We start from the raw sequence: 20,183 nt of genomic DNA on the forward strand, positions 1-20,183 counted from the left end.
ATAAAGTTCTTCTTATGCATCAGTTCTTGTGTGTTGTGTGTTTTTATTTTAAATGTATAACAAATAAGTCTCGCTTTATCGTTCGGATATTGCGAGTTTGACTCCCAGTGGTGCCGTAACCATTACCCTCCCCCAGAGAGGAGGAACGCAGGTCTGGACTCCTAAAATAAACACAAAAATGAATATAATTAAGTAGAATTAAACTATAACAGTCTAAGAGCTTCACAAAAACAATCCTCCCGACTTCTGCTGTTTTTATGATGAGACGAGACAGATGTTTTTGGTGTTCTTCAGTGAGGATTTGTGTCCGTGGAGTCAGGATGCTTGAAGGTGGTCAGGTCTGATTCGGACGTTTACCTGTTTACCTGACGTTTACCTCACGTTTACCTCACGTGCAATCCCTTCGCGTAGTTTAATACATCTGCTCTACAGAATAATTCAGTCCTGCTCAAATGCACTTAGAAGGGCTGAAAAAAGTGACTACATTTAAATCTGTCAGTTTTCCCTCTAAACACACAAGAGAAATAACCTCCGTACGCACGGGTACACCATTATGGTAAATAAAGTGTATTAATATAAGGACTGTGTGTACATTTATTTTATATATATATATATATATATATATATATATATATATATATATATATATATATATATATATATATATATATATATTTATTTATTAGTGCGTTTTTTTTGTGTGTGTGTGGGGGGTTGTTTTTGTTTAATTAAATTGAAGCTCATTTTTACGACAATTTGGATCAATCGAACGAATCAAAACTCGACCCTAGTTCGATTCACTAACCCGAAGGAATCGGTTCACTGAGTCGAATGGGAGTTGGTAGTTGGAAATGGACGAGGAGGAGGAATGTTAGGGGGAAGGGGGAGTGGAGCACGAGAAAGAAAGGCGGGGAGGGGGGGGGGAAGAGACAGAGAGGGAGAGAGAGAGAGAATATGAATAACGGGCTCTGTGGGTGTGGGAGGAGAGGAGATGAATTAGATTCATGAACTCTGGTTCACGGATTCAAACCGAGGCTTTATTATTTTTATAAGGTAAGCCCAGATATCGGATATATAGATTTATAATCGGGGTTTACATGATGAATAACAATATTGCGGTTATTTATAACACACTGAAAGTTTGTAGCTCTGTTGTGAACAGAAAGTGCAGCATGGCTTAGTGTTTTCCTCTGTTACAATATAACACGTGTGTGTTTTATCTGGATTAACGTTTAAAGGGGGGGGGGGGGTGAAACTGGGTTTTTGTGAAGTGTTTTGTAGCTTTGTAAACAGATCCTTGCTTCACTTCTTTAACTTGTGCAATTTTGCAGAAAAAAAGGGTTCAGGTTACAAAATGTCCATATTTCCCCCTCTGCTCCAAATGCAGGGTTGGATGATCAGTGTTTGGTGTCTAAAGTTTGCTTCTTTATTTTTGCATTGCGAGGCTAACAAATAGTGAAAGCCTATAGCTACTAGTTTAGCATTGTTCAAACTGCATGCCTAGGTAATTAGGTAAACTTCACTTTTGGCAGTACTGCACCTTCATGGCTGTTGTAGAACCTCTAGACAATACTGTGTGTGCCCATGCCAGTTGTTTTGTGAAATGGTGAAGTCTGGAAACAATCTAGCTCTAAAAGCTATGCATTGTCTTCAGCCCTAACCATTTTGTGTGATGGAGACATCACTATCATTCATCTCTCTCACCGTCTCTCTCACTGTTTCTCTCTCTCTCTCACTGTCTGTCTCTCTATTTCTCTCACTGTATCTCCCTCTCTCTCTCTCTCTCTCTCTCTCTCTTTCTTTCTCTCTCTCTCTCACTCTCACTGTTTCTCTCTCTCTCACTGTCTGTCTCTCATTCTCTCACTGTATCTGTCTCTCTCTCTCTCTCTCTCTCTCTCACTGTTTCTCTCTCTCTCTCACTGTCTGTCTCTCTCTTTCTCTCTCTCTCTCTCTCTCTCTCTCTTTCTTTCTCTCTCTCTCTCTCACTCTCACTGTTTCTCTCTCTCTCACTGTCTGTCTCTCATTCTCTCACTGTATCTGTCTCTCTCTCTCTCTCTCTCTCTCTCTCACTGTTTCTCTCTCTCTCTCACTGTCTGTCTCTCTCTTTCTCTCTCTCTCTCTCTCTCTCTCTCTCTCTCTCTCTCTCTCTCACTGTCTCACTCACCTTTCATGTGCAGAGGGAGATCATCCGGTCAGCTTCCATTCCTGCCTCACTAAACAACTTCATCCTGCTGGATCAGCTCTCTGTCTCTGTCAGGGTGACTGTGGTCTTTTATACAGAATACAGAGAATAAAAATAACTGCAATAACAGCGCAAAAAAAAAAAAGTTTAAAAAATCACAATGAGATTGACTTTAATGCCTTCATATAATAATAATAATAATAATAATAATAATAATAATAATAATAATCGGGAGAGTTTCCTGGTGTTTTGCAAGAAGAATTACACAATCACCTGTAGAATATGAAGTTCATGTGTCTGGAGTGAGAGCCTCCTCTGCTTTATGAGCTGGAAACCATCCACCATGCTTAGCACCTCAGACCTCAAACAGTGATCTTGTCAACACTTTGTAACCTGCAGTGAACCCTGTTGGTTTGATGAGTCTGTCAATTTAGTAACTCTTGTTGGTTTGAGGAACTAAATTTATTTAAAAAACACCACTGTTTCTTAGAACCCAGTTGGTTTATGGGACTTCTGAGAACTCCTTTGGTTCAGGGAAACCCATTAGTTTAGGGGAGTTAGTTGATTCAGTAAAACCTCTTGGTTCAAGAAACACATTAGTTTGGGGGAAAATTTTGGTTTGAAATGCAGCATTGGTTTCAAAGTTGTTGGTCCTGGGAACATTGGTTTAGAGAACAGTTGGGTTAGGGGAGCTTGTTTTCAGAAACCACGTCAGTTTAGGGACGCTTGTTGGTTTGGGAAACCCTGCTGATTTAAAGCATCTGTTGGTTTGGAAATACATGTTTATAGGCCATTGATAGTTGATTTAAAAAAAAATTATGCATTGACCAACATGCTGATTAATAATTTATTTAGTGATGTTATGCCATCTGCAGTAATAACAATAGTCATTTGTAATGTGTGTGTGGGGTTGGGGGGGCGTGGCCAGATGAGATAAGAGGTAACTGTCACCTACATTTTCTCTGATAGTGACAGATCTCTCTCTCTCTCTCTCAGGTGTGGGTGATGCTGCTGTAGATGAGTGAATGAGTCTCCTAACAGGGATCCATTAGAAACCACAGGTACACACCCTGTAACCACATCTCTCTCTCACACACACACTCTCTCACACACACACACACACACACACACACACACACACACACACACACACACACACTCCGAGTGTTATGGCGAGCGTGTGTCCGTACGGACGGTTCACCCATGCTGTGGTACGTGGTATCCCTCAGTCCCCCAGTGTGGGTGGGGTGGAGGTGGAGGTGGCAAAGTTGCAGCGTCAGTACGGAGTGTTAGTGGGGACTCTGAGGCAGAAGGTGGGACTGCAGGTGCTGGAGATCCCTGCAGACACACACACTAACACACACCTTCCTGAGAGCTGGAGGATAGAGGACATGGCCATCGTACAGGGAGACACGGCACTCGTCACACAACCGCTCAACCAGGAGAGACGCCAGGAGGTGACACACACACACACACAGTGACCACTTCACTACTTAATACCCATCGTTTAATTGTGCTTTTTTTACTATATTGGGACCCCTCTAATGAAGGTAGTGTTCATTAGTGTATCCATTTTGGACATTATGTGACCGTAGTAACGATCATAATGTTTCAGGTGATTGCACACTGTTCTTGTGTATTTTCATTAAAAACTCTCGGATTTAATGAAAAGTCTTCTAGGTTTCACGGACTAGATTAGCTTTTGTTTGCAAGGTTGCGTTCCATTGTAACCATTTTGGAACAGCAGCAACAATAATACATAATGGTTCAGGTCTAAAACTACGTTTAGTCTTGCTATCATCTTCACTAAACGAAAATAATCAAAATCCCTGACGCGATTGCGGTACAATTTAGAAATGTTTGAATTAAAATCAACAAGAATAGAATGGGAACAACCTCAGAGATGTAACCATGGAAACAATCATAGCATGGTAGCCTAAAATGATTGCAAGGTTGATATGAGGATGAAAAGAGTGTGTGTGTGTGTGTGTGTGTGTGTGTGTGTGTGTGTGTGTGTGTGTGTGTGTGTGTGTGTGTGTGTGTGTAGGCAGAGGCAGTGAGGCGTGTCCTCACGGAGTTGAACCTGACCATGGTGGAGATGGAGGATGATGGAGCTACATTGGAGGGCAGTGATGTGCTCTTCACTGGGAAAGAATTCTTTGTCGGCCTTTCCAAAAACACCAACCAGCGTGGAGCTGAGATCCTCGCCAACACCTTCCGGGTATAAAAGCAACACTCTAATCAGACTATACTCACCAACACCTTCGGGGTTTAATAGCATAACTCCACTATAAGATGCATAATAGTGTATCTGAAATCACTATGCCTGTCAACAACTTCAGGATAATAAAAAAAGCACATTGTACTGTCACTTGCACATTTATTTTCAAACTTACAGGCTTCAGTGATTCAATCCTCAAAAAGAAACCTTAATCCAGTGGATATTAACAAAAAATATATATCTTACACAAAGGTAGAGAAAGCAGCTGAAAACTGTACTGCTTTCTTCCCTAATCTCTCTCTCTCTCTATCTCTATATCTCTATATCTCTATCTCTCTATCTCTATCTCACACTCACACACACACACACACACACACACACACACACACACACACACACACACACTCATACCCAGGTCCATAACCCTACCTTACTCCACTTTAACACCATGTTGTTGAGCTTTGATTTGTCGGCAACTAACAAGGGAATGTTCACCTCCACAGAACAGACATGAAGCTGTGAAGGAGTCGGGTAGACTGGAATTTCTCATACCTGTAAATGCAGATGTTTTGGACATTCCAACGGCCACATGTGGCATAACTGCTTATACCAACTTCTATCAAGTTGCCCACTGCTCGTGGTTTAGGATTTGCTGATCTGGACCTTTGGAGTGTTCCACACACTGTATTGTCTCTGAAATAAAACTAAACAGTGGTTCGGAAATACTTTCTGCTTGCTTTTCCAGAAATGACACATCTGTAGGTATGCGAATCCAGCTCCAACACTGCTTCTTTCCAGTATGTCATAACCAGCTGTTCTCTATTATTCGCTGGCAGCTTTGAAAGGATTCATTTCAGGTTTGATAGAATATCAAGTTCCTCCGTTGCTTGCAGATTTCGCATTACGTTGCAGCAAACCTTTTAAGAAAAGTGCATACGCATGTAAGGCTTGACTTTGTTCTGTTTTTATATTTTGCCAGTTTAGTCCACGTACGCATTTGAAACTCCGACATCATCACCAAAGTTTTCTTTAAGTAGCTTTATTTTTTTGCCTCAGAATAACCTGCCTTCGGTTCCACGTGCAAAAAAATAATAATAATAATAAACAGTTAGCCTTGAGTACTCTCGAGAGTGTTTTCAATGTCGTGTTTACAGGCTCTTATATAGAATGGATAATTCAGCAAATACTGGATAATGTTTTTCTATCCATCATATTGAAAGACGCACACGATCTGTTTGGTCTTCAGTTCCCACACCATTGCATGATTGAATGTGGATCGTTTGGGACGGTGCCGATGGCTACATATTCTGTTGGTGTCTGGATTGGCTCACTCGGTGTCCGCAGTGGCTCGGTGAATTTTCTTGCTTGCTTTCGACTTTCCTCATAGCACCAGTTTGTACTACTGGATGCAACTGGGAAGACCGTTCATGTTGTTCATACAGTTTGATTGTGGCTGTTGAATTTGGGGTCTCTTCCATTTTTGGGGAATATATTTCTGCTAATTAGAGCAGCTCTCTCTCTGCTTCTGCTTTCATACTTGCTGTAGAGGACACAGAAGATTTCCTGCTAGATTCGTTTAACGAGGCTCTTTGACTCTTAGAATGAACAACTGAAACACAGTCCTCAGGATGAACTTTACATCCAGATAACATTGCTAATTCAGCAGTTTAGCCAGTTTGGGGATTTTCATGCAACCATTTCTCAACATCCATCATGAAATGTTGGTTATTTTAGGGTCAAACCAGTTTATTTGGATGTTAACACATTCCATGCCGGTCAGCATTGACTTTACTATAGCCCTTATTAAAATGTTTGGTGTGTATGTGTAGGACTTTGCCGTGTCCACAGTGCCTGTTTCTGCTGGTACTCGTCTGAAGAACATCTGCTCAATGGGAGGTCCTGAGACCATCATCTTCAGTAATAGTGAGGGAGCGAGGCAGACACTAAGGGTGAGTCTGTTTGTGTGTGTGTGCACGGGTGTAGAATAAAAAAAAAATGTAAAAAGAATTTAACCTTTTTAAATAAAATGTAAATTCGTCCCCTGCACAATTCACTGGCCATGGCCAATTTGTGCATCTTTGATTTCTATACGTGTACTTGTCTATAAGTGTTGATGTGACCTGGCGTTACCATGACAATTGGTCACTCATGTCACTTGAGCCCATGCTCACAGCCATGCTGAGCGCTCAGAGGTCGTGATGAGCTCAAAGCCGCAAAAAAAAAAAAACAGTCCCCCCCCCACCAAATCGAGCAGTGAAAGTTCTTTTGGCACGTGGTATTCCTCTTGCACAATGATGAATCATTTGCTACATATTTATTTTTAAACACTGACTATTTAATGTGTGTATATATAAAAAAAAAAAAAGTCTGTACATTTTAACAGGGGTGTGTAGACTTTCTATATTCACTGTACACTAGAGAAGAATGTTGGAGGTGTTTTTTTTTCTTCTTCTGAACATTATGATGCGTTAATGTTTATGAAGTGATGAAATAAGAAAACTTAATGGTACTGCACTCAGACTGACTGTATCTAACCCTGATCTCATCATATATATATATATATATATCTGATTACATAAGAGCAGACCTTGACCCCTGGCATCCACACACACACAAACACTTACATATATGTGTGTGCGTAGAAGTAGTTGTAGTAGATGCTGCTGCTGATGTAATCCCTGACTCCGCCCCATTCCAGGTTATAACCTCATCAGGTTAAAGAGCCGTCTGGTCTGTCGGATTCCTGTTGGTATGTTAAAGGAACAACATCAACATCAAATTACATCTCCACACTTTCCCCTCAGATGGGAGAGACACTATGTTTATTGTCTGAGGTTTTCTGGAGTGATGATATTAATGGTGGCTAAAAAAATAATGGAAGTCTACCTCCTCTGAAATATTTTCATGAAGGCATTCACAAATCTTCGAATCTGTGCTTCAAGCAACATTGGCAATCGGCATCATCTCAATTTTCGTAATCTTAAAATGAAATGAAACAGGGAGACTTGGAATTTACCCAGTATGTTTAGACATTAACCATATCGTAACCAGTTTTCTTCTACTCTTCCACATTTTAACTACGGGAGGCAGAGTCGTACCAAAGTGCACTGAGGAAAGAAATGGTTCCTTATTTATTATTAACTACACTATTTAAGGTGCAGCCATTTACAATTCTCAGTGGACAAATTATATTTCTGTGGGGATAGTGTGCTATAATAATAATAATAATAATAATAATAATTATTATTATTATTATTATTATTATTATTATTATTATAACAACAACAGCAACAACATTGGTCTATGGCAGTGGATTTAAATCTTATTCACAAAGGGCAAGTATGGCTGCAGGCTGATTTCACTTATTTAATCAGTTCATCTTAGTCTCCAATCCACTATGAAGTGTGTTTCTTATTGACTGTAATGAAAGCCTGCAGAAACACCAGACCGTTGTGAATAAGATCGAAGACCCCTGGCCTATGGGATTAAAACCATTAACATAGTGAAGAGGAGAAAAATGGGTTTACATGGCAGCGACATCTAGTGTTCAAACCAGGAACTTCATTTGCGGTGGACACTCCACATAAATATTAAAAACGTGTTCTCGTTGATATGATGAAGTTTTCTGTAAGGAGATGAATATTTTATTTATTATATAGAACATTGGAAGGAGTCTCCAGTGTGAGCACTTTGTACCAGTCAGAGGTAAAGATGTAACTTTAAGTTATCCGACATCTTCAGGACAGAGGAGTTTACACTTTTCTCGATAACATGACGAGCTGCGTTTCTTTATCTTATTAACGTTAAGCGGGAGGATAAACGAGGGGCTGGTGAGGGAACGACTGTTTATAGCTGCTATAACGAAAGTGAGAACAGGAACTAACACAGATGTTTCACATTTATTCATTCTGAATAAATAAAAACTGATAATTGTTGGTAAATCGCTGCGATATGAGAAATAAAACATGTTGGCAGACTGATGTAACGTGTGTGTGTGTGTGTGTGTGTGTAGGTAATGGAGCAGTTGACCGATCATCACTATGACGTGTTGTCTGTACCGGAGGACGCTGCAGCTAACTGTGTGTACGTGCGCGGTGCAGGTGGAGCGGACTATCTGCTCCACCCCACGCAGGGCGAGTGTCCCAACAGTGTCTCTGTGAGTTTCTCTTCATCCAAAGCTCTATTTTAGTATTTCATGTATGTTCTTGTCAATAAAATGTTTTTAATTGATTGCGAGGAACCAAAGTGAATCTGTAAATGAGGACTTTTTTTTGGAGAAAAAAGTTTGGTAAATATCTACACAGTAATTTCCCCTTAGAGGATCCGCCAAATGTGCCAGTTATATAAATAAGGGCAGATTCAGTCAAGAAGAATTATTAATGCTCATGAAGGTGTTTTCTTCTCTATTTTCGCAGACCTTCCAGAGGTTTCCGAGCTACAACCTGCTCCCTACAGCGTGCAGTGAGGCCTCCAAACTTGGGGGGGCGCTGTCCTCATTCTGCCTGCTCATCAACAGGAAACTCCCTTACTAACACCACACACACTTCACATCTGTCTACGCTTATAACGTTTGTGTTCATCTGCAGACATGCTTCACAATTTTGATATATTAAAATCCAGGCCTCCATGTTACTGTGTGTACATTTAACAAATAAAAAAATCATTTCAGTCCATCGATTACTTTCTAATTTTTACTCCCGAACATGGTGGTGGTTCTTCTCAACAAAAACAGTGTTTAACACTGCAGTGGCCCTTTACATAAAGAAAAACACTGAGGTGGAGTTACTGTTACCACCCTGAAGTTGATCGTTTCCCACCAACAGCACCATGTTTTATTCCTTTTGCACCACAGAAAATTGCCACTGATCACCATTTCTAATTAATTGAAGAACACATCAGACTTTATTTCCATTTAACATTGTGGAACACCCCTTAAACAAATTATATAAAAAGAGAGGCTGGGGAAGGTCTGGCTGTATCTGATCTAACAAATGAAATGTAACTATAAACAAATAAAAAAACTAATTGTTTAGGCTTATGCTGGCTATCGTTAATCTATTTATCATTACAGATTAGGGGATGGAAGAGCATTATAACATGTTTTCTTGCTGCTAATCATTAGCAGAACAGTTTTGTTTTCTGCTGAAATCAGAGACAACAATCTGAAGTTTCTCAATTTATTCAATCTTTTAGTAGAAAGCACGAGCAGTTTTAACGGTTGGATTTGGCCACTCTCTCCAGCTCGTCCTTCTTCTTGATGGCGTACGAGTTTGACGAACCCTGAGAACCAAAACAGAGACACAACACATTAACAACCATGAAGATTAAACTTCTAATATTAAATTCAATCATTTAAAATTGTTAAAGACGGTACAAGTGTGTGGAGTGTCTCTGAGCGGGTGATTGGCTGAGCGATGGAGAAGCAGCAGCCAATGAATTAGCAGAGAGCGATTAATCTGCGAGAGCTATAGCACACCAGGACAACGGTCAGTATCAGGATGTGACTCTAGTCTCACTCTTTTCTTGTGGCAGACTTCACAAGGCCTTGCTGCATGACATCATAACTCTGGTTACCTTAGCGGCGTTGATGAGCTCGTCAGCCAAACACTCGGCGATGGTCTTAATGTTTCTGAAGGCGGCCTCTCTCGCCCCGGTGCACAGCAGCCAGATAGCCTGAGATACACGCACACAAATTAACAACCAACTGTATAATAACCATCAACAGTGTTTACAGGTGAGAGGAGATGTAGACTGTAATTGGCTGAGCAATGGGAGCAGCAGCCAATGAACTCAGATCTACTCTGCAAGCTCTGCAGCATGCTGAGACCATGAGGAACGTCAAGACAGGACTGCCGTGATGTTCCTCATGGTCTCGGCATGCTGCGGAACTCACCAAGTAAATCTGTGTTTGTGATCGATGCATACATATATCAAAAGTTTCGACACATTCTTTTTCATCCCCCACATTTTAGAATGATAACGGGAATTATGTTGTGATAAAAAAAATCCCCAGAATAAATCAAAATCGAGTATTTTAGCATCTTCAAAGTAGACCCCCATTTTGCTTAGAATTTCCAGAAATGTATTCTCGGCGTTTTCTCAACTGATTTCTTGAGGAATTTCCCTCAGATGCTTTTTAAACAGTATTAAAGGCGTTCCCACCTACGCTGGACTCTTATGGGCAGCTTTTCAGAATATTTCGTGCCGAGTCATCCCATTTAAATATATATATTTTTTGTAAATAAAATGTTAGTTTTTTTTAATGAAAGAAATGAATATGTTGGCACAATTATATTTTTGTCTTCAACACAGATTTCAAACATTTAATCGTACATGTTTTGATCTGATGGCCTCCAGCAATAAACTCCTACCTACAGACACGCGAGGGGATGGGATACCACTAAAACGATCGCTAACTTTTAAACATCTGTATGCACCCATATCTTGTTTGTCCACAATATTGTTTTTTTGTGTTTTCCACTTGGCTGCTACAAAAACGTAAGCAGTGTTACAACCGGGAAACAGAACCGGCTTCCAATAACTACGAATGGATTTGGATTAAGTGAGTGCGAGAATGTACCTGGTTGACCCTGCGGAGTGGGGACACATCCACGGCCTGTCTCCTGACTGTTCCAGCTCTGCCGATACGGGTGGAGTCCTCACGTGGGCCGCTGTTAATGATGGCATTCACCAGAACCTGCAGGGGGTTCTGTAAAACACGGACAGAGACAAGGCCCGTCACATCAGGACTATCGGATAACTCCACGTTCAGACACACACACACACACACACACACACACTAGACGTGGTGTAGGAAATGATCTGTCTCTGAGCTGGTGATTGGCTGAGCGATGGAGATGCAGCAGCCAATGAATAAGCAGAGAGCGATTAATCTGCGAGAGCTATAGCACACCAGGACAACGGCCAAGTGTCAGGATGTGACTCTAGCCTCGTTCTGGAGTGTCTGGAAGAAGATCAGGTCTATATTCCACTTTTAATTCTTATTTAAACAGACAACTCAGTGGAGAAACACAGTCCAAGCAGAATCACACGCACAACTCTACTGCTTACCACTTATGATGTTTACCATTACTAAAGAAAATAAAACTAATAAAATTAACCAGGAGTACGTGTGCATGTGGAAAGCGACTTCAGAGCTCTATGCACAGACACTAAAAATTGAAAAATCGGAAGTGGCCTGATCTCAGACAGAAAGGTAAGCTGGCAACAGGAATGAACTATCAGTTTGGAGTTTGGATGAAAGTGTGTGTGATTGGCGTGTGATAGACTCTCATCGCCAAAAGAAGCTCAAGACGTTTTGAAAAACACTACTCCATAGGATTACTGCTTTGAACATGTTTTCTTCCTGAGTGAACAATTTAAAGTCCTCATGAAATCATAACTCAAGTTAAGTGGCTTTTAGTATGAATATGTTCACCAAAACAATGACAAAATTAGCATGTAGCATATATACGCGTTCAAAATTTACACTCTCACTACCACCGAAACGGATCAACAGTTTCGATGACATCATTCTGCACTTCTCATAAGGCTTTCTGTCCAATCAGATGCTCACTAGAATCTGAAGTGTTGCATCCTTAACGTTATAAAAATCCATGCTAATGATTGTCAAGTACGGCTTAACCTGGGCTGTGAGGTAAAATAAACGCCATTGGCTATTTAAAAAGTTGGAGGAGGCACTATGTATGTCCCACTCTGACTTCCTGTTTCATTGGAAATTACATCCACATAGCGAATATTGCTGCCGAGTTTCAAGGCACTTCACAGGGACTTTAAGTTAATCCACTTTTGACTGCAAGTACATTAAGTGTTGCCAGCTTTCTTTCCCAAATATGGAAAGGATAATGGCGAAAACATCGTGAAAACAACTTCAATTCCTTTGTATAATTTCAAACTTCCCAACCAACCATCCAGACAGCACCCATGGCCTCTGTAACCCTATGGAGAACCCAGGAATACTCCAGCGTACTCAACCCCCCCCTTACCTCTCCAGTAAGCAGATGGATGATCTCGAAGGCGTGTTTAACGATGCGCACGGTCATCAGCTTCTTGCCGTTGTTGCGCCCGTGCATCATCATGGAGTTGGTCAGACGCTCCACAATAGGGCACTGAGCTTTACGGAAACGCTTAGCGGCGTAGCGCCCTCCGGAGTGAGGGAGGTACTTGGCATACTTCTCCTTCACAGCGATGTAGTCCTGAAGAAGAGAAAAAACGAAACTTAAGAGCTGAGCATGCGTCGTGAGGCATCCTGCGTCGTAAAGGGGGAGTGTTTCTGAGCGGGTGACTGGCTGAGCGACGGAGAAGCAGCAGCCAATGAATTAGCACAGAGTGATTAATCTGCGAGAGCTATAGCACACCAGGACAACGGCCAAAGTGTCGGGATGTGACTCTAGCCTCGCTCCGACGTGACAAGCGTTCGTTATCAGGAGAATATTCTCACCTGGAGGGAGATGTCGTTGATCTGCACATCATCTGTGCTCCATTTCCCGAACAGCTTGATCTCGGGCGTCTCGGCCACGGCCGGCGCAGTCTCCCAGTCCGCCATTCTGAAGAGAAACCAGTACACACTGGAGTCAGCCCATTGACGTTAAATCTGTAATCGCTATACCAACGGGAGGATGATGAGTGGGGACCAGACTACAGCTCCTGTTTTAACTGCTAGCCTTCTTCCATCTTTGACTGTTTGCAGTTACTAATTTATCTGCTGGAGGATAAACTACTACTCTCTATACCATGATAAATGATTACAAGATACACTTCTGTATTTTAGAAAAAAAAAACCATTTTAAATAAATACACATTAAACGGTATGAATGGATGGTGTCAATTTGACAATTTCTTTCTTTAAAAAAAACCCCACTTAATCTTCTTTGTCAGCATTAAAGAAAAGTAGCATCAATCTCAGCTTAAAGGATTTTTGTTTTATTTCACAGCAGTTCTGCAGACAGTTTGTTGGCCAATTTATACATCCCGATATTGATCGCGTATCATAGAAATGCCATCAAGTATCCATGATATTTCGGTCATACCGCCCAGCCCTGAAACAAATCCATGTGTTCATCTGAAGGCAGTGTGAAAGCAAATCCCAGTAAACAGTCTGATTTTAGTCCCGGGCTTCCAAACGAACGATCCTCACGTGAACAAGCGATCAAAGCGGTAGATTTGCCTTCCACCCTCCTCATTTTAAAATCACAGCTTTATGAAGTAATAATTATCCACAATGTCTTTTGGAGTGATGCGAACGGGCCAATTTGTGAACACTGATGCTAATTTGAATAATCCGTACAAAACGAATACTGCACACATTACATAGAACAAGTGATCGGATACATTAATATCATATATTGAGAGATTTGAACCAGCAAAAAGAGCAGAAACCCTGACGTAATAAACTTAACGATCATAATGAATGTCAAACATCCCAGCTGGGAGAAAAAAATACAATAAAACCATCATTACAAACCACCAGCTAACCATTAAAACCATTACTAGTCCTTAATGGTATACACTAGACGCAACATGCCACCAACAGAAGGCAACAAATTACCAGTAGACACCTAAAATTTCCAATAAAAGCAATATAACTCCTATTAAAATCATTACATCTTCTATGAGGGTTTCTATTGTTTTGGGGGGTTTTCAGCAGGGAGAAGGAACAAATCAGTAATGAGAGTGAATTTGGGGCTGTGAATATATTAAACAGCAGGAGAATCACGGACACCTTATTACAAGCTAGAAAGAGAGCCATACAGACATCTTATTTAATAATTTTAACTAAACCCCTCCACCTCCATCATGTCCCTGAGTCTCACAGGTCTGAAACAAAGCTAAAAGCTCCAGATGGATTGATTTCACCAGTTTACAATGAAAACGTCTATAGCTTTAGGACACATTTTCGCTTGTGCACCATTAAATTATTAAATATAATGTTGTCTTTATAGACTTAAGCGGCCAAATTAAACCAAACCAACCTAAACATGAATAAATATCTTGTAGAATAAATCCACAGTTCTGTTCAAATTCCGCACGCGCCATGTACTGAACCGATAACGCAGGCCGCAAACCCGACAGGGCAGAGATTAGATTAGTTTATAACATGTAAAGACAATTCGACAAATAATATGTATACACACTGTTTACACTTAAAATAGACAGTAAGTTTATCCCGCTTCACTGCGGTTATATTTCACTTCTGAAATCACTCTTTAACTCCAGAGCCTAATGGCCGCCGCGTGCTCCAGCTAAACTCCCTCATCTTTATCCCTTTTTAAACACTTCTCTCCAAAAACTACCTCTGAGGCTGTCTTCTCGATTTCGCGACACCTTTACAAAGCTGTACGATGCAAAATATCGCGGTTTTGTACCACTTTAGACGCCAAATATGCAATTATTTGCCACTCACTCGTGTCTGAAGTCCACACTGGCACTTCGTAGAGAGAGAAAAGGGCCTCCGCGCCGCGTGCAACAGGAACATCCGGTCTCGCGCCGGAAGCGGTCGAGTTCAACGTCCGTTTTTTTTGGTTATCGGGAATTGTAGTTTTTTTTATGATTCGACGACTACAAACTTTAATTTAAAAGGTTTTTTGTTTGTTTGTTGTTGTTTGTTTTTTTTTTTGTTTTTTTTTTTAAAAAAACAATCACCTGTTATCGTAATCTGTGAATTTAAGAAACTAAATATCATTAACTAAAGCGAGTATCTGTGCTTGTGAATCACTAAGAGCGGGTAGATAGGACATCAAATAAGAATAATATGCGATGCTAATATTACTTTGGGCTTTTTAATGGAAAACACACAATTCACGACCGTTAACGGATTGTTGAATTACATTTGAATCTATTTATAGCAAAAATAACTATTCAATAAATATTTTAATCCTCCAATTATTATGACAGATGAAGTAACCTAGCTAGCTAGTTAGCATAATACATCTCTGCTGAAGAAAAAAACACATGAAGAACCCCTCATAGAATTTGTAATGGCTTTAATGGTTATAATGGAAATTGTATTGACCCTGTGGGTCTATACTGGTAATTTGTTGCCTTCTGTTTGTGGCGTGTTGTGTCTAGTGGATACCATTGAGGACCAGTAATGGTAATGGTTTTAATGGTTAACAGCTAATGGTTTGTAATGGTATTTGTACTGGAAACCATTAGAATTTATGTGATAGTTTCTATTGTTATTTTTTTTTCAGCAGGGATAGTTGAAAAAACAAGTGGACCTCAACGCCAGTGGCTTCGACAAGGCGGCCTCTGCTACCACCAAGTCTAGTCCTTCTTTTTGCTCAACTGTACGCCTCAAATACCCTTAAAATATGCTTCAAGCAGGGAGGAAGCTATTGAAGAAAAACTATTTCTGACATTTGACCTTGCTGTGACCTTAACCATGTTTGGATCAGTTCCAACTCTAATCAGTTCATCTGCTGGTTATCATTATCATTCATTATAAAGCCTACAAACATTCAACAGCTCACTCTTAAGATATCTCGTTAAAAACAATCTTGAACAGACGCACAACCCAAAAACCCCTAGCTGGTGGAGGCAGAAAACAACACCCAGCTACAGTGTGGGTTTTGTTTTTAGAGAAAAATGCATTGTGACTGAATAATTTGCTTCTCGCTACATGCTCATGTCATTCTGAGTCATCAGGGGAAGTCAGAAGAGGTGGGTTGAAAACAGCTATACTGAGACCTGCAACGTACAGCAGGGTCCAAAAGTCTGAGAGCGCTAGTAAAAACGCATATATTTTTCATTCTTTGCTAATTTAATACAATTTTCATTACAAATTTTATTACTGACACCAACCTGAGTGAAAAGCAGAATCTTTTAAATATCTACATGAAATTCAGAGTTTCTCAGGGTGTGTCTCCTTTTTGCTTTAATGACAGTGTGGCATGGAGTCCACACGTTTGTGTAAAACCTTATGATCCATCTTAGATCAATTTCGTCGGAGTGTCGTCTGATCACACGCTTCAGTAGAAGAGATCAGACATGAGGAAAATCTGATCTTTTTATAGTACAAAGCAGTTAACATGGTCATTATCAATATGACACATTTGCTTACATTTAAAAAGGGACCTAGAACTAATTATTAAACATTCAAAATACTGAACATTTACTTTCTTTGTTTTAAATAATTAAAAAATGTAAAACCTTCTGTTTATTTCCACCTTTAAATGAAAAAAAAAAAAAACATAAAAAAAAAATCCCATATCTCAATTTGGCCTCGGACTTTTGGACGATACAGTTGAGTCCAAAAATATGAGACCACATTGAAATCTGGGAATTATTTAATTCATCCAAAGTTTTCCTTATTGCCAACCAATGCTTTACATTCCATATGAATTAGAAATGCTACATAATCACATTTTTTTGTTTTTAAAAAGCCTCTGAGTCACATCCTGGCCTGAGAAAGATGGGCTCCTCCCAAGGTTTGTTCCTCCTGAGCTCCACTTTAGGGAGTTTCTCCAGCCACTGATGTCTGTAAACTGACTGAGAAAATCGCAATAAAATTACAGTTCTATTTTATTCTTCTTCCAATAACAAACGAGACTGATGGTTGTTTTAAACATCAAACTTTATTAGAATAAATCTGCAGTGACAACATTCAGGTCACATGTTTAGTATTTAAAATGTATCCAGACCCCCCCAAAAAAACTCAACACTTTCTATAAAAACTGTACTGAACACTGGATAATTAGTCTCGAAAACAGTTTCTTTATTTCATGTTTCAAGGATTTAAGAAATGAACACTACAGTGGATTTAGTAATGAGATCAGGATAACAGAATAAGTCCCATCATCTCCGCTTAGTCCTTAAATAAAAATCTTTTTTAAAAAATGAGTTCCATATGAGTTCAATGCAGACAAATATGAGATAAAGCAACAAACAAACCACACATCCAATACTGCCTTGTTTAATCACATAAGACACCGTTTCTTAAAAATTTAAAAACATTTTACTCATATCTCACTCCCTTATTCACCTAATAACGCTAAAATCCCATAAATCTATTACACTGTTAAAACCTGGTGCGTCTCTTATGCATCCAGACATTAATAAAACATTAGAATTGTGAAATTTTTACCATAAATGTAGTCAGCCGAGACATTTGGCGTGTGAAGATTGTGGAAGATCGTCGTCCACCTGAGGCTTTGACACGCTGTGATGAGTGAGGTATGTGTGAACAATCAAACAAATGTTACGATACATCGCGATTAGACATTAGATAAATAGCACAAATACAGTGCCTCGCATAAGTATTCACCCCCCCCCCCAGGTCATCACCTTTGGCTGCAATTACAGCTAGGCCTATGTCTCGATAAGCTTTGAACATCTGGATCCTGATGTTTTTTGCCCATTCTTCTTAGCAACACTGCTCAAGATCTGTAAGACTGAACAGAGACCATCGTTAACGAAGAGCAGTTTTGCCACAGATTCTCAATCAGACTGAGATCTGGGCTTTGACTGGACCGTTTGAACACATCAGGTTCGTGGCGTTAAACCACTCCAGTGTAGCTCTGGCTGGATCCTTAGGGTCATTGTCCTACTGGAAGGCAAAGCTCCGCCCCCATCTCAAGTCTCTTGCAGACTGGTACAGGTTTTCCTCATGAACCCTGAACAGTTTCCCAGTCTCTGATAATGAATAGCATGCCAACAACTCGATGCTAACACCGCCATGCTTCACAGTGGGGATGGTGATCAGCAGTGTTGGGTGTCCACTAAATGTAGCGCCAAAAAGTTCAAATTTGTTCTTATAAAACCAGAGAACATTTGTCCACGTGTCTGCTGAGTCACCAGATGGAATTTCATCTTAATTTGTTTTTCAGTAATGAATTCCTTCTTCTAAATAATAATAATAATAAAACTGGCTTTGTGGAGTGTCCAGGCTATGGTTGTCCCATCAAAATGTGGAAAAGTTCAAAGGGGGTGAATACTTATGCAAGGCAATGTAGGTAGAATTTGAGGCAGTCTTCCTAGGGTCCTTACTTAGCGCCTCGTGTTTCGTGTCACAAACTAAATAACCATGCAGATATCATAAACCGTGTAATCAGGATCCGATATATCTACGATACCCGTTACCTTCCCTTTACTTCCTTCAAGACGACTAAAGAATAAACTTATAGAATACCGATAGACATGATAATCTTGTCGTATGAAATATTGCGATATTCACACCAAACAATATTGTTGTTGTGTTCCATTTCGGAAGAGGTTACAGTTCTAGGCAGTGTTCACATTCCCAAGACCGCTGCCTTCTCACCAGCAGCGCCATGTCGTCTCTCAAACCATTGGGGTCATTGCCGGTTGCTATGGTAACACTATTAATGTGGGAATATGGTCCTAACAGTTAGCTACAGAGCGTATACGTACCACCCAGAACGTACCACCCAGTTCGACCATGAATCAGATGCATTTCCTTTAAAAAATAAACTCTCTAGAGGAAATGCTGGGACCTGAACTGCCACAACGCGTTATCTGTATAAAGTTTAACTGTGATTAAATCTTTTGCATAATTTGCATCGCAGCTAGTTGCTCCGCCTCCTTTTCACTGTAATCGCCAGCTACCAGTGTGTTTTTTTTAATGACGCCTCGCTGCTGGTGTGAACATAAGGCCCTTATTTTGGACAAATTTGAAGGATGAGTCTGTCTCTAAGAAAACAATCCCATGATTCAGTTAGAAAAGATAAAATAACATCACTGACTGCTACAATATATGCTATAATATCATATACTGATACAACCTTAAACAGTTACTACTGTATGATATGAAACTACACTATTGACGCATGCCGAAAATACCCACAATTCTTCCCTGTTGCGTGCTATTAAAGGAGCAATATGCAACATTTAGTTACATGGCTTTTTATACCACTGTAATATTGTAGGAATAAACTCTCACGTCTTATTCTCATCTAAAAGCCTACTTTTACAACTGCTAAGTGATATTAATAGTTGTCGATTTTACTTATCGTTGCTTAAATATGAAAACAAGTAGACAAAGGATTAAAACCAGTAGGTAAACCTGAGCATCTATGTGTATATCCCTCAGTACTATTTTATCATGTTATCATCTCTTCCCTTTATTTCAGTCTTTTACATTCCTTCCCCGTCTTCATCGTATGGCTACATGAAGTCTACTATAACACAGTTAAAGGATAAAATATGTACAAATATAATGAAACATAAGGCAATGATTCTTACTGCAAACGGACTACATTACCCACAATTCCTTCATGTTGTGGGAGAATAAATGAGCAATATGCAACATTGTAGTATCACGATTTTCAAAGCATTCGAATTTAAACCAACGTGCACACTGTGTAAGTGCGACCGATTCCAAAATATTTTTCTCTTAACGTGGCACAATCTGACTTATTGCTGCTTTAAAAAAAGATAGTGGGACAGACTTATACGATGTCATTCCATGTAGTCCAATATCCACAGTTAAAGGATAAAACTGGTACAAACAATCAAATACAAGGCAACGAGTCGTACTGCAACCGGACTACAATACCCACAATTCCTTCATGTTGTGGGAGATTAAAGGAGCAATATGCAACATTTTAGATTTGCATTTCACATCGTATTGCTCCTTTAAAAATAAATAAAATGAAATAAAATAAACAAAGCGAGGCTGATTTACAAATAAAGGCTTAAAAATAAAACTCGCGTCCTGATTTCAGGTGAAAGACGGTCAAGCAGGGGCGGGGCTTAACTTCAATTTGATCGCAGTGCTGTGTTCAGGTAGCTTAACTAATC

General features: G+C 39.9%; 3 protein-coding genes and 3 non-coding genes across 7 annotated transcripts in view; 1 reads left to right on the top strand and 5 right to left on the bottom strand.

Annotated features, from left to right (window-relative positions):
• Positions 1–924: 924 nt before the first annotated feature.
• On the top strand, positions 925–9,441 carry ddah2 (dimethylarginine dimethylaminohydrolase 2). 2 transcript variants are annotated; one of them, XM_017485271.3, is made up of 7 exons: positions 925–1,053; positions 2,178–2,258; positions 3,179–3,639; positions 4,230–4,403; positions 6,233–6,352; positions 8,416–8,559; positions 8,819–9,441. In XM_017485271.3, the coding sequence occupies exons 3-7, from the start codon at positions 3,352–3,354 to the stop codon at positions 8,933–8,935; spliced, it is 843 nt and encodes a 280-aa protein (XP_017340760.1). In that variant the 5' UTR covers positions 925–1,053; positions 2,178–2,258; positions 3,179–3,351; the 3' UTR covers positions 8,936–9,441. The 2 variants fall into 2 exon arrangements, with proteins under 2 accessions (XP_017340760.1, XP_017340759.1); XM_017485270.3 differs by lacking the exon at positions 2,178–2,258.
• A 125-nt stretch (positions 9,442–9,566) lies between these two features.
• rps5 (ribosomal protein S5) lies at positions 9,567–14,856 on the bottom strand. Its single transcript, NM_001200141.1, is given in 6 exon segments — positions 9,567–9,683; positions 9,978–10,076; positions 10,984–11,112; positions 12,410–12,619; positions 12,865–12,970; positions 14,827–14,856. Coding segments are annotated over 5 exon segments (612 nt in total). The 5' UTR covers position 12,970; positions 14,827–14,856; the 3' UTR covers positions 9,567–9,614.
• Positions 9,787–9,920, bottom strand: LOC124628932 (small nucleolar RNA SNORA3/SNORA45 family). The gene has a single exon (XR_006983701.1). It is a non-coding gene; the product is annotated as a small nucleolar RNA SNORA3/SNORA45 family (small nucleolar RNA).
• On the bottom strand, positions 11,224–11,358 carry LOC124628930 (small nucleolar RNA SNORA3/SNORA45 family). Its single transcript, XR_006983699.1, has one exon. It is a non-coding gene; the product is annotated as a small nucleolar RNA SNORA3/SNORA45 family (small nucleolar RNA).
• Positions 12,689–12,824, bottom strand: LOC124628931 (small nucleolar RNA SNORA3/SNORA45 family). The gene has a single exon (XR_006983700.1). It is a non-coding gene; the product is annotated as a small nucleolar RNA SNORA3/SNORA45 family (small nucleolar RNA).
• Positions 14,857–17,118: 2,262 nt separating the features above from the next.
• Positions 17,119–20,183, bottom strand: part of ppt2b (palmitoyl-protein thioesterase 2b) — a 10,851-nt gene continuing 7,786 nt past the window's right edge. The window contains exon 8 of the mRNA XM_017485268.3: positions 17,119–20,183. This exon is cut by the window's right edge and continues 657 nt beyond it. The gene's annotated coding sequence lies outside the window, so the exon portion shown is untranslated.

The sequence above is a fragment of the Ictalurus punctatus genome, chromosome 14 (assembly GCF_001660625.3).
Source record: "Ictalurus punctatus breed USDA103 chromosome 14, Coco_2.0, whole genome shotgun sequence".
Classification (NCBI taxonomy): Eukaryota; Metazoa; Chordata; class Actinopteri; order Siluriformes; family Ictaluridae; genus Ictalurus; species Ictalurus punctatus.